This window comes from Microcaecilia unicolor, chromosome 5, assembly GCF_901765095.1.
Source record: "Microcaecilia unicolor chromosome 5, aMicUni1.1, whole genome shotgun sequence".
Lineage (NCBI taxonomy): Eukaryota > Metazoa > Chordata > Amphibia > Gymnophiona > Siphonopidae > Microcaecilia > Microcaecilia unicolor.
Window position 1 is genome coordinate 326826702 of NC_044035.1, and position 13054 is coordinate 326839755.

Here is a 13054-nt window from a genome sequence, read left to right on the forward strand (position 1 = left end):
GCGATTCCATGCATGAGCTCTCTCAACATAAGACATGGATTAAACATAAGAGAAAAAAAAAAAAAAAAGGGAAGTTAGTTGCAACATACCTTTTACTGTAGTATACTATCCACAGCTAATCTCAACTTTAGGGTCATGTAAGTGACCCCCCCCCCCCCCCCCCACACACACACACAGTTACCTATAGTACTAGGCATTACCAGCATCAGTTGTGGCATATCTGCATTTCTTAAAGCCACCAGAACCCACTGGCAGTTTCTCATCTCCCCTTTTTCTGTTAAAGGCAACCTGTAGCAAGGAGGTCCTGTTTGTGATGGTATTACATCTTGATTGACATTACTTAGGTAGTGGGTATTATGGATAGACAGCACAATAAAAGCCTTCATATAAACTCCAATGGGAGATGAGGGCTATTCTTTTAGATCTTATCTAGAGACCTTGGAACCCTTACAGTAAGGGGTGCTGGCAGAGAACTGCACAAGACACTAACAGTTTAGTCTTAACATTAATGGCAGTCATTTTGCCTTTTCCCAGAATTTAAACAGATTCCAGAAGGGTCTCCTCTGTTTAGAATACTGGAGATAGGGGATAAGGTATAGAAATGAGTTGCCCAGAAGAATAAAACCATGTGCAGAATTCAAAATTTTATCTTGCCTCTTGGCTACTGAGCACACATCAGTTGAAGACTGTCCAGCCACAAGCCCGAGTCAGTCAAATAAGCAGTCATAGAAGAGAAACATCAGGAGATTAGGAGCAGATACAGTAGTCACTTATGCTGTACCCACTCTTCATGAGTGAAGAACTTTAGACTCATTCTAGTTGTGCGCCCAGGACCTTCCAAAATCTGCACTTAAAGATCCTGCAACATCCAGAGGCTGAAGTTAATACAGGAACCTCTTACAGCAATTAGAATTGGCTGATGGCTAGTGCAGTGCACTGAACTTTTATTCTATTCCCACAGCAGCTCTTGTAACCCTGGGCAAGTCACTTAAACCTTCCATCGCCCCCAGTACAAAAACTATTAGGAGCCCCACTAGAAACAAAGTATCAGCACATAATAAAGTATATTGACTATACATCAAATCCATGACCACCACCCCTCGGCCTCCAGGGAATACTACCTCTACCCAGGCCCAGCTTGTCAAGCTTGCTTCAGAGCCTCAGGACTCTGAAACACCCAGCACTGCCAATTCTTTAATGCCTACCTGATACTCCTCCCTTTCATAACTATCCACCTATTCTTAAAAACTCCTATCTAGAACAGTGTATCTTAGAGACAGGACTTACACACTGCCAAAGTGACTACTGCTCCTGTTAATGTCTCATTTGCTTTCCAACTAAGCATTTTTAATCAAGTTGGTTCAGAACACAGCTGTTGAATGGTCTGCTTTGACAATTGAGGAGCAGCATGTGTGCTAATTGCTTATTAAGGCCTTGTGGTGTATGGTGATCTTGGTTCTGATCCCAAAGTTCAAATCAGTTTATTTACATTAGGTTGCTCTAACCCCAGCCATACATGAGGCAGTGACCTAGTTGACAGGAAACTATGCACTGTAGGCCAGCACTGAAACTAGTTACAAGTATGCAATCACACTTGGGAAGATTACAGTTAAATTTAAGGGAACTCCTTTACTGTGGAGCCTGGCAGATGATCTTGGCCATCTGCAATGGACTTCAGCCTGCTGCCTACAAAAGGCAAACAAAACAAAAATGTGATAAGTAATGTTTTGTTCCCCTCACTGTAGGATCACATGGCTTGCTTTCTAAAAGCCACTAACAGCCCAAGGGAGCATCTCATGTTTTCCTACTCTAAGCCCAATATCTCCCTCCTATTGTCTTGGTGTTCAGGTTTGACATGTATTTTGAATTTTAATCACTGTACACTTTGGGGTGATTTTTGCCAAATCTGGGCATGTAGTCTGAAAACACTGCCATGGGAATTTAACAATCCATTTTCACTTTACAGCTGCCTGGCATTAGCCAGTGATTTCAATTCAAGATAAAGACATTTACTACTAGACATAAAGAGCCATGCAGTCTGTATGCAAGTTTTTTTTTTTTTTTTTTTGTATTACTGGTTCAGCCTTCAACCCAAAACAAAAAAGTGCAAAAACTCATTTCACACTAAATATCAAGGCTCTTGGTTTTCTGACCCAGTACCTAAGATTCAGTATCACGAAAGAAGCAATGGGAAACATGTTTAAGGTAGAATGCATCTTTTATTTGTGGAAAATTTAAATTTAAAAAACACACTTCTTGCATTTAAGTTATATGTGCATGATTCAATACTACTATAACCTACTCCCAAGTCACTAAATATTATAGGCAACAGGGGGGGGGGGGGGGGGAATACTTGCTCTGTATAGAGCAATTCAGATTTGAAATTCTCATTTTAATCTTGTGATTACATATGTTTATTGTAGAGGGGAGGGTTCTTACTGCTAGACTCCATTATCAGTTTATCCCAGTTAGTGTATTGTCCTCCTGATGCTATAGAGTTAAGCAAACTGTAGAACACCATTACATACGTTTGTTCATGCATCAGTGGTTAGTATTGACCTGAATAGCTGCAGTACTGTCCTCCAAACCACCGAGTCGTGGAAAAATAGGCAAGATCTCCACTCCCCCCCCCCCCTCACCCTACCCATGTTGGGACATCAGTAGCCTTGTTCAGTGTTATTTTTTTTTCTATAGATTCTGTTTAGACTTCAGCCACCAGGTGAGTAGATTTGTATTTTTAGGATGAATTTTGAAGTAGTTTGACTTGGGATTAGAGATGTCTTGACAACCAGAAGAGGTTTGTTCAGTCAGAACCTGGCACAATTTCTCCCTTACTTTCTGCCCTGCATTCCTCCACATAAGGCTCTTGATCTGTTTGCATCAGAAAGTTGGCCTTTGTCACATTGCCTGGCTGCTGTGGTGAAACTGAGCTTTCTTCCAATGTGGTGTTCTCCTTTGCAGATGTCGAAGTCTGTTCTGCTGTCTGTGGGCTACCCATTGACGTCATTGTCAATTGCTGTTCTGCTACCTGGTCTATTACCAGATTAGCATCTTGTTCCACTTGCTCTATACTGGAGTTTTCCTCTTTCATGGGTATCTGCTGCAACAGCAGGCTAGCATGCTGATCTATCCTAGATACCTGATTGTCTGCTATTTTAACTTGCTCTAACCTTATTTCTAGATCCAATGGCACTGTGATGTTTGTGTGTTCCACAATACTTTTATTTGTATTCTTTACCTCAATATCTTGGGTGATCTTTTGAGTGGTACATTGAGTGTCATGAGATTTACTAGAAACATGATGCTGAGAGTTTTTAGTGGTGTCTGTTTTAGGACCACATTTCTCAACCAAGCTCAGATTACCACCATGTTCCCCATTATTGGTTTCACAGTGGGTAGTCCCTTGCTCAACTTGTTCAGTACCCACATCAGAAGAAACACTCGTATGCTCACAAGCAGTTTCGTCTTTATTTTTATTGGCATTCAGCATTAGGGTCTGGTTGTAAGTGTCTGGATTAGCATCTAAATCAACTGGAGATGTTTTAACTTCAACTTCTTTTGTTAGTTCTAAGACATTTGCAGATAGCTTGCCTTCACCCTTTGGCAAATCTGACTTTCTATTAGAATCCTCCTCCATTTGCGATGAGTTCTTTTCTTTCAAGGGCTCCGTCTGTTTACCTGTACTTTGACCTGAAGGTTCTTCAGACTGCTGCACTGTTTTATTGGTTTCAACTTCAATAAGTGCTTCAGTTTTTCTGCTACCAGTTGAAGTGTCATCTTTCACCTTCTCTTCTGTATGATCTTTGTGTTTTGTAGTTTGGTTCTCATCTTTGGAGGCCTCGGGTTCATTTTTCTGGTATGCCGTTTTCTCAGCTAGCAATTTCTGTGTGGACATGTTTCCTGTATTGCATTCTACATCTAGTGGTGCATTTTGAACTTCATGTTCTATTTTTTTGTTTTCTGGTTCTTGGATTCCTGTAGATAGTTCAGTGTTAGGAAGATCACAGCTTTTTTTCTTGCTTAATTTTGCTCCCATATTTCTGTAAATGAGAAAAAAAAACACATTCCATACTAGTTTTGAATGCCTCAGTTCAGTCACTTTGTTTTCCAATGTTTTACTATAAGTCTATGTAGTACTATGGCTACTTGAGCCATCTCCTACCAGATCTATAAGTTACAGCTTAAGAGGCTTAAAGTGTATTGTAAATACATAGGCACACTTGCAGTCAAGGCTAAGAAGCAGAGTGCCATTATAAATTTAAGAGGGATTATAGAGTGATGCTACTATAATATGCAAAGTACCATACTGTTCTCTGCCTGCATTTGTTTTCTAGTATCATTCAAGATTAGAATGAAGTACAGAAACATACATTCTAAATGCCTTATCACTCAGCATATTTTGAGTCACATTAAGGAGTATTAGAAATTGCACATCCTTAATTCTAAAGAAAGGACTAGAATACACTAAACTAAGATTTGAAGAACTACCATCTCCATAGCATATCAAGTTATGATTACATCACCTTCAGATCCTGAAATGTAGTATACTTTCTCCGAGGACAAGCAGGCTGCTTGTTCTCACGACTGGGTTGACGTCCGCGGCAGCCCCCACCAACCGGAAAAAGCTTCGCGGGACGGTCGGCACGCAGGGCACGCCCACCGCGCATGCGCGGCCGTCTTCCCGCCCGTGCGCGACCGCTCCCGCCAGTTACTTTTTTCCCGCGACTGAGAGAGTCGTGTTTTTGCAACTCTCTCGTTTCAGCCGCCGGAATTTTCGACCGCGTTTACGCGGGTCGTCGCTCTTGGCCCTTTTGGCCTCTTCTTCTTTCAGTTTCGTTTGTTATCCAAAAAAAAAAAAAAAAAAAAAAAAAAAAAAAGAATTTTGCGCGTGTGGAGCACGCGCTCCTCCTTTTTCCCTCGCTTTCTAGCGGGGACGCCTCGTTGCGGCCTAGTGGCCGCTCGGTCGGTTTCAATTTTCGTGGTGTGATTTTAGCCACCATTGCCGACTTTGACTTCGCCGACGCGATTTTTCCGTCGATGTCCTCGAAGGTCCCGAGTGGATTTAAAAAGTGTGGTCGCTGCGGCCGGCCGATCTCGCAGACCGACACCCACGCTTGGTGCCTCCAGTGCCTCGGGCCGGAGCACAATCTCAAGTCGTGTGCTTTGTGTCTCGGTCTCCGGAAACGGACTCAGGTTGCGAGGCAAGTTCTGCGGGACCGTCTTTTTGGAACTTGCGCCGGCCCCTCGACGTCGACCTCGACGGCATCGGTATCGAAGGCCGGTTCTTCGGTACCGGTATCGATGCCCGAGACATCGGCACCGATGGCAGCGACCCCAGGAGAACAGGTCCCGTCGGCCCGCCGGTCCGCCGGCGAGAGTGGGGTAGAGAGACCGCGTGGGCAGTCGGCCCCGGTCACTCCCTCAACTCGTGAGCCACGGGACCGAACCCTGTCGGACCCGGTACCTCGAGACCGAGGGGGATCGACCTCCTCCTCCTCCATGCCCTCCGGCACCGGTGACGTGCACCGGAAGAAGGACAAGAAGCGCCGTCACCGGGAGCCCTCGGTGCCTGAGGAGGTGTCGACGCCGAAGCGTCATCACAGAGAGGAGAGATCTCCGTCGGTGGTGGAGGTACCGACGCGTCGGGGTTCCGGCACCTCGGTGCCGTCTCCTGGCCCCCAGCAGCTTCTGGCACCGACACCCTTGCCGGCCCCACCGCCTTTCTCGGCAGCGGGCCTGGACGAGTGCCTCAGAGCCATCCTTCCGGGGCTCCTGGAAGGGCTGATGCGCCAGGCTGTGCCGGCGCCGGGGGTGCTTGCGCCCTCGGCGCCGATGACTGTGGCGCCGGCGAGCTCTAGCCCGGCGCCGGGGCAGTCGACACCGCCGCCGCTTGCGGTGCCGGTCTCGACAGCCACGCAGGTGGAGTCCCCGTCGACGTCGATGGAGGGAGCTCCGTCCCCGCCGGCGCGGGAGTCCACCGCTCGACGACACCGAGGCCTCGGTGCCTCGACGTCGAGCCGGGCCCGGTACCGGACTCAGCTACATGAGCTAATGTCCGATACCGAGGATGAGGACTCGTGGGGGGAAGAGGAGGACCCGAGATATTTCTCCTCAGAGGAGTCTACGGGCCTTCCCTCGGACCCCACGCCGTCACCGGAGAGGAAGCTCTCACCTCCTGAGAGTCTCTCCTTTGCCTCCTTTGTGCGGGATATGTCTATAAGCATTCCCTTTCCCGTGGTCTCTGTGGAAGAGCCGAGGGCCGAGATGCTCGAGGTCCTCGACTATCCATCACCACCTAGAGAGTCCTCCACGGTACCGCTGCACAATGTCCTGAAGGAGACGCTGCTCCGGAACTGGGTGCGACCATTAACTAATCCCACCATTCCCAAGAAAGCAGAGTCCCAGTACAGGATCCACTCTGACCCAGAGCTCATGCGGCCCCAGTTGCCCCATGACTCAGCGGTCGTGGATTCTGCTCTCAAGAGGGCACGGAGTTCGAGGGATACCGCCTCGGCGCCCCCGGGGCGGGAGTCTCGCACTCTGGACTCATTTGGGAGGAAGGCCTACCAGTCCTCCATGCTCGTGACCCGCATCCAATCGTACCTGCTCTATATGAGCATCCACATGCGGACCAATGTGCAACAGCTGGCGGACCTGGTCGATAAGCTCCCGCCGGAGCAGTCCAGGCCTTATCAGGAGGTGGTCAGGCAGCTGAAGGCGTGCAGAAAGTTCCTGTCCAGGGGGATTTTTGACACCTGTGACGTGGCATCTCGTGCTGCGGCCCAAGGTATAGTGATGCGCAGGCTCTCATGGCTGCGTGCCTCTGACCTGGACAACCGCACCCAGCAGAGACTGGCCGACGTCCCTTGCCGGGGGGATAACATTTTCGGTGAGAAGGTCGAGCAGATGGTGGACCAACTGCATCAGCGGGAAACCGCTCTCGACAAGCTCTCCCACCGGGCGCCTTCAGCACCCGCCCCCACGGGTGGGCGTTTTTCCCGGGCACGGCAGGCTGCACCCTATTCTTTTGCAAAGCGTAGGTACAACCAGCCGGCCCGAAGGCCTCGTCAGGCACAGGGACAGCCCCAGCGCGCTCGTTCTCGTCAACAGCGTGCGCCTAAGCAGCCCCCTGCGCCTCCACAGCAAAAGCCGGGGACGGGCTTTTGACTGGATCCACGGGAACATAGCCGCCCTACAAGTGTCCGTACCGGACGATCTGCCGGTCGGAGGGAGGTTAAAATTTTTTCACCAAAGGTGGCCTCTCATAACCTCCGACCAGTGGGTTCTCCAAATAGTGCGGTGCGGATACGCCCTGAATTTGGCCTCCCTGCCTCCAAATTGTCCTCCAGGAGCTCAGTCTTTCAGCTCCCATCACAAGCAGGTACTTGCAGAGGAACTCTCCGCCCTTCTCAGCGCCAATGCGGTCGAGCCCGTACCACCCGGGCAGGAAGGGCAGGGATTCTATTCCAGGTACTTCCTTGTGGAAAAGAAAACAGGGGGGATGCGTCCCATCCTAGACCTGAGAGGCCTGAACAAATTCCTGGTCAAAGAAAAGTTCAGGATGCTTTCCTTGGGCACCCTTCTGCCAATGATTCAGAAAAACGATTGGCTATGTTCCCTGGATTTAAAGGACGCATACACTCACATCCCGATACTGCCAGCTCACAGACAGTATCTCAGATTCCGCCTGGGCGCACGGCACTTTCAGTATTGTGTGCTGCCCTTTGGGCTCGCCTCTGCCCCACGAGTGTTTACAAAGTGCCTCGTGGTGGTAGCGGCCTACCTACGCAAGCTGGGAGTGCACGTGTTCCCATATCTCGACGATTGGCTGGTCAAGAACACCTCGGAGGCAGGAGCCCTCCGGTCCATGCAGTGCACTATTCAACTTCTGGAGCTGCTGGGGTTTGTGATAAATTACCCAAAGTCCCATCTCCAGCCAACTCAGTCTCTGGAATTCATAGGAGCGCTGCTGAATTCCCAGACGGCTCAGGCCTACCTTCCCGAAGCGAGGGCCACCAATCTCTTGGCCCTGGCTTCGCAGACCAGAGCGTCTCAGCAGATCACAGCTCGGCAGATGTTGAGACTTCTGGGTCATATGGCCTCCACAGTTCATGTGACTCCCATGGCTCGTCTTCACATGAGATCTGCTCAATGGACCCTAGCTTCCCAGTGGTTCCAAGCCACCGGGAATCTAGAAGATGTCATCCGCCTCTCCACCAGTTGTCGCACTTCACTGCTCTGGTGGACCATCCGGACCAATTTGACCCTGGGACGTCCATTCCAAGTTCCGCAGCCCACGAAAGTGCTGACGACGGATGCATCTCGCCTGGGGTGGGGAGCCCATGTCGATGGGCTCCACACTCAGGGTCTGTGGTCCCTCCAGGAAAAGGATCTGCAGATCAACCTCCTGGAGCTCCGAGCGATCTGGAACGCACTGAAGGCTTTCAGAGATCGGCTGTCCTGTCAAATTATCCAAATTCGGACAGACAATCAGGTTGCAATGTATTACGTCAACAAGCAGGGGGGCACCGGATCTCGCCCCCTGTGCCAGGAGGCCGTCGGAATGTGGCGTTGGGCGTGTCGGTTCGGCATGCTCCTCCAAGCCACATACCTGGCAGGCGGTAAACAACAGTCTGGCCGACAGACTGAGCAGAGTCATGCAACCGCACGAGTGGTCGCTCCATGCCAGAGTGGTACGCAAGATCTTCCGAGCGTGGGGCACCCCCTCGGTGGACCTTTTCGCCTCTCAGACCAACCACAAGCTGCCTCTGTTCTGTTCCAGACTTCAGGCACACGGCAGGCTAGCGTCGGATGCCTTTCTCCTCCATTGGGGGACCGGCCTCCTGTATGCTTATCCTCCCATACCTTTGGTGGGGAAGACCTTACTGAAGCTCAAGCAAGACCGCGGCACCATGATTCTGATAGCGCCCTTTTGGCCCCGTCAGATCTGGTTCCCTCTTCTTCTGGAGTTGTCCTCCGAAGAACCGTGGAGATTGGAGTGTTTTCCGACTCTCATTTCGCAGAACGACGGAGCGTTGCTGCACCCCAACCTTCAGTCTCTGGCTCTCACGGCCTGGATGTTGAGGGCGTAGACTTCACTGCGTTGGGTCTGTCTGAGGGTGTCTCCCGGGTCTTGCTTGCCTCTAGGAAGGATTCCACTAAAAAGAGTTACTTTTTCAAGTGGAGGAGGTTTGTCGTGTGGTGTGAGAGCATGGCCCTAGAACCTCGTTCTTGCCCTGCACAGAACCTGCTTGAATACCTTCTGCACTTATCAGAGTCTGGCCTCAAGACCAACTCAGTAAGGAATCACCTTAGTGCGATTAGTGCTTACCATTATCGTGTGGAAGGTAAAGCCATCTCTGGAGAGCCTTTAGTCGTTCGATTCATGAGAGGCTTGCTTTTGTCAAAGCCCCCTATCAAGCCTCCTACTGTGTCATGGGATCTCAACGTCGTCCTCACCCAGCTGATGAAACCTCCTTTTGAGCCACTGAATACCTGCCATCTGAAGTACTTGACCTGGAAGGTCATTTTCCTGGTGGCAGTTACTTCAGCTCGTAGGGTCAGTGAGCTTCAAGCCCTAGTAGCTCATGCTCCATATACCAAATTTCATCACAACAGAGTAGTGCTCCGCACTCACCCAAAGTTCCTGCCGAAGGTGGTGTCGGAGTTCCATCTTAACCAGTCAATTGTCTTGCCAACATTCTTCCCCAGGCCGCATACCCGCCCTGCTGAACGTCAGTTGCACACATTGGACTGCAAGAGAGCATTGGCCTTCTACTTGGAGCGGACACAGCCCCACAGACAGTCCGCCCAATTGTTTATTTCTTTCGACCCTAACAGGCTAGGGGTCGCTGTCGGGAAACGCACCATCTCTAATTGGCTAGCAGATTGCATTTCCTTCACTTACGCCCAGGCTGGGCTGACTCTTGAGGGTCATGTCACGGCTCATAGTGTCAGAGCCATGGCAGCGTCGGTGGCCCACTTGAAGTCAGCCACTATTGAAGAGATCTGCAAGGCTGCGACGTGGTCATCTGTCCACACATTCACATCTCATTACTGCCTCCAGCAGGATACCCGACGCGACAGTCGGTTCGGGCAGTCGGTGCTGCAGAATCTGTTTGGGGTGTAAATCCAACTCCACCCTCCAGGACCCGAATTTATTCTGGTCAGGCTGCACTCTCAGTTAGTTGTTCTTCGTAGGTCAATTTCTGTTGTACCCTCGCCGTTGCGAGGTTCAATTGACCTGGGTTATTGTTTTGAGTGAGCCTGAGAGCTAGGGATACCCCAGTCGTGAGAACAAGCAGCCTGCTTGTCCTCGGAGAAAGGGTATGATACATACCTGTAGCAGTTGTTCTCCGAGGACAGCAGGCTGATTGTTCTCACCTTCCCTCCCTCCTCCCCTTTGGAGTTGTGTTTCATACTTTATTGCTTGTCATTCAACTGGCGGGAGCGGTCGCGCACGGGCGGGAAGACGGCCGCGCATGCGCGGTGGGCGTGCCCTGCGTGCCGACCGTCCCGCGAAGCTTTTTCCGGTTGGTGGGGGCTGCCGCGGACGTCAACCCAGTCGTGAGAACAATCAGCCTGCTGTCCTCGGAGAACAACTGCTACAGGTATGTATCATACCCTATATCCTATAGTCACATACTATATTGAGGCATTATACAACTGACTCAAAGTATCTTAAAGTCTACCTCCCAGACAAATAAACTTATCTAAGTCTTCAAGGACTTGACAACTGAACTGTAGTAAAGTTATGACCTAGGAATCAATAACTTAAGGTACCAATTAATGGTTTATGAATCCTACAAAGCCTTTATTACTATTTGTTATAGGAGAACACCTCAGCAGCCTCAAGTTAAGGTCCTATATGACAAACGATTAGAAATAAGATGCCTCAAATGTCAGGCCAGGGACCAATTCTGTTCAATATCAGAGTGCTATTGCAAGCGCCATTAGAAGAATTGTGCATATTTGCCACCAAGGAGCATAGCTTTCAACATGAACTACTATTGATATGTTGCTTTCAAAGCTTATTGCATAAAATGAGACCAATGCTAAAACTGCTGAAGACCTAATTACCTGTAGCTTCCCCCCTTACATAGGCACAAAAATATCTACACGAGAAGTGTGAGCTAATGCTTGGCAATTGAGCTTTAACCCAACAAGCAGAAGTTAGAACTATTTTTATAACATATGAGAAGCAGATACACAGACCAAGCAAGAGACCTTGGGGTGACTGGTAACCAGCTGGTGAGATAATGTGGCAAGACAACAACCACCAAGGAGGATGCCTGAGTTGTATAGATGGTCCACTTATGTTGATAAATGATTTGAACTCTGGCATGGTAATGCCTGCATAAAGAGGCGTAACAAAAAGGGAAGCAGCCTTGTACACATTGGTTAGCATGTCTGAAGCTTATAGTTATACCAAGCCATGCTTCCAGGTTAATGTTGGGTCAAGGCAAAGCCGACCTATAAAAGGTGGCTCTGAACAGGCTCCTAGTACTGGTGACGAGAAGTATAGTAAGAAATAAGAGATGATTAGAGCTGTCCAGAGTACTGCATTGGTTTTTATTACCTCCACAATCCGAAGTACTGGGTACCTGTAGGCTTCCATAGATTTTTTTAGCTTCCTATATTAAAGAAGTTTCGCCAAGTTATTGATATGCTACGATTTATTAGAGAACCATAATGCAAATGAAGTTTTAACAATGTAACACATTAAGACTCATGTTCAGTCTATAAAGACAATAAGGGCTTCTTGCTTTTAAGGAAGAACATTTTGACCCAGCAGGTACGGAATAGTCTTAACTAAAGGAAAAACTAGGTACTCCTCAATATCTTGTTTTCAGGATAAGTAGCTACCCTTTGGTAGCAGACCACCCCAGCCTTTGAGAAACCCAAGAGAGTAGCCTTTACAGTAAGTGTTTAGGAAGCATTACACTTGTTTTTGAATTTACAAATTCGTTAATCCCGCAGGATTTAATCGTGATTGTCGAGTTAAACCCGCAGTAGCTCAAGAGACAAAAAATAAGTCTCAGAGGAATTTAAGTTATAGTTCTTTGGGGGGGGGGGGGGGGGAAGCAACTCCCCTTTATTTTTATTAAAACACCAAAAGAATATTGAGTGCCTACAGTTTAATAAAGTAGGTAATGAGAACTATTATTTCAAGTACATTATGCACAGCCCATATCCATAGTTAATAGACATCAATACTTTTATTATCCAGTAGTCGAGTCCAGGGAGACTTATTTTTAAGAAAAGTGTTGGGAGTTGAAACAATAGAAAGTGTTTTGTTTTTTAACCCACAGCGTTAAAAGGCGACCGGTCAGTCAGCTTGAAGACAAGCATATTTATTTGTCCCAGCGAAATTAAGGTCTTTTTCAACGCTATAGGAATTGAACAGAAAAGCTTAGGCAAAGTAACAACTTAAGAAGATGTGAATATATATAAGAACAAAGGAACTGAGAAAAAATATCTAGGAGTGTTTGGTATCTGGAATCAATCACCCTACAATATTACTACTACATAGCTTATTCAACAATACCGTCTTTAAAATACCACATTCTATGCTTAGCAAACAGAAACGCAAATACGAAAACTTACCGTTTTCCCCAACAGCAATGCAGGTTGCAGCAACTACCAACCACTCCCTATCCTCTCCGATTTACAACAATCTGTTAAATGCTCTCGGCTCCTCCCCTTTATTTATCCCCGCTTCCTCAGAAATCGGCCCTTCCCCAGCATTCAGACATGGAGCCCTTCACTGCTGCAGCAGCTTTAGGGTTTTCAATTCCACATGGAAATGAGCTCTTTCGAGCTCAAAGTGGAAACCCTCCCCCAACCAATAGGCTGCCTTTATCTTTTAACGAAAATTGGGTTCGGGAAACGGGTAACCGTATGCACTTTTTACAATTAAGCACTAAATGCTTTTTCAATCGTTTATTAGGCACTACTTTTTCTAATCATTCTAGCATATCTTTCACGCTTATTTTGCTTTCTCCACGGTTGAGTAAACTCATGTTTTATTCATTACTGCTCTATTAATGTATTA

The 13054-nt window shown here is 48.1% G+C and overlaps 1 protein-coding gene across 1 annotated transcript; it reads right to left on the reverse strand.

Annotated features, from left to right (window-relative positions):
- Positions 1–2151: 2151 nt before the first annotated feature.
- On the reverse strand, positions 2152–12704 carry LOC115469853. Its single transcript, XM_030202575.1, has 2 exons — positions 12607–12704; positions 2152–4040 (listed from the first exon to the last, which is right to left on the reverse strand). Exon 2 carries the CDS (start codon positions 4034–4036, stop codon positions 2804–2806), a length of 1233 nt encoding a protein of 410 aa, XP_030058435.1. The 5' UTR covers positions 4037–4040; positions 12607–12704; the 3' UTR covers positions 2152–2803.
- Positions 12705–13054: the final 350 nt, after the last annotated feature.

What these genes read in the sequence shown, in the direction of transcription:
- LOC115469853 (XM_030202575.1), bottom strand. Translation starts at nt 4,036, where the DNA reads ATGGGAGCAAAATTAAGCAAGAAAAAAAGCTGTGATCTTCCTAACACT.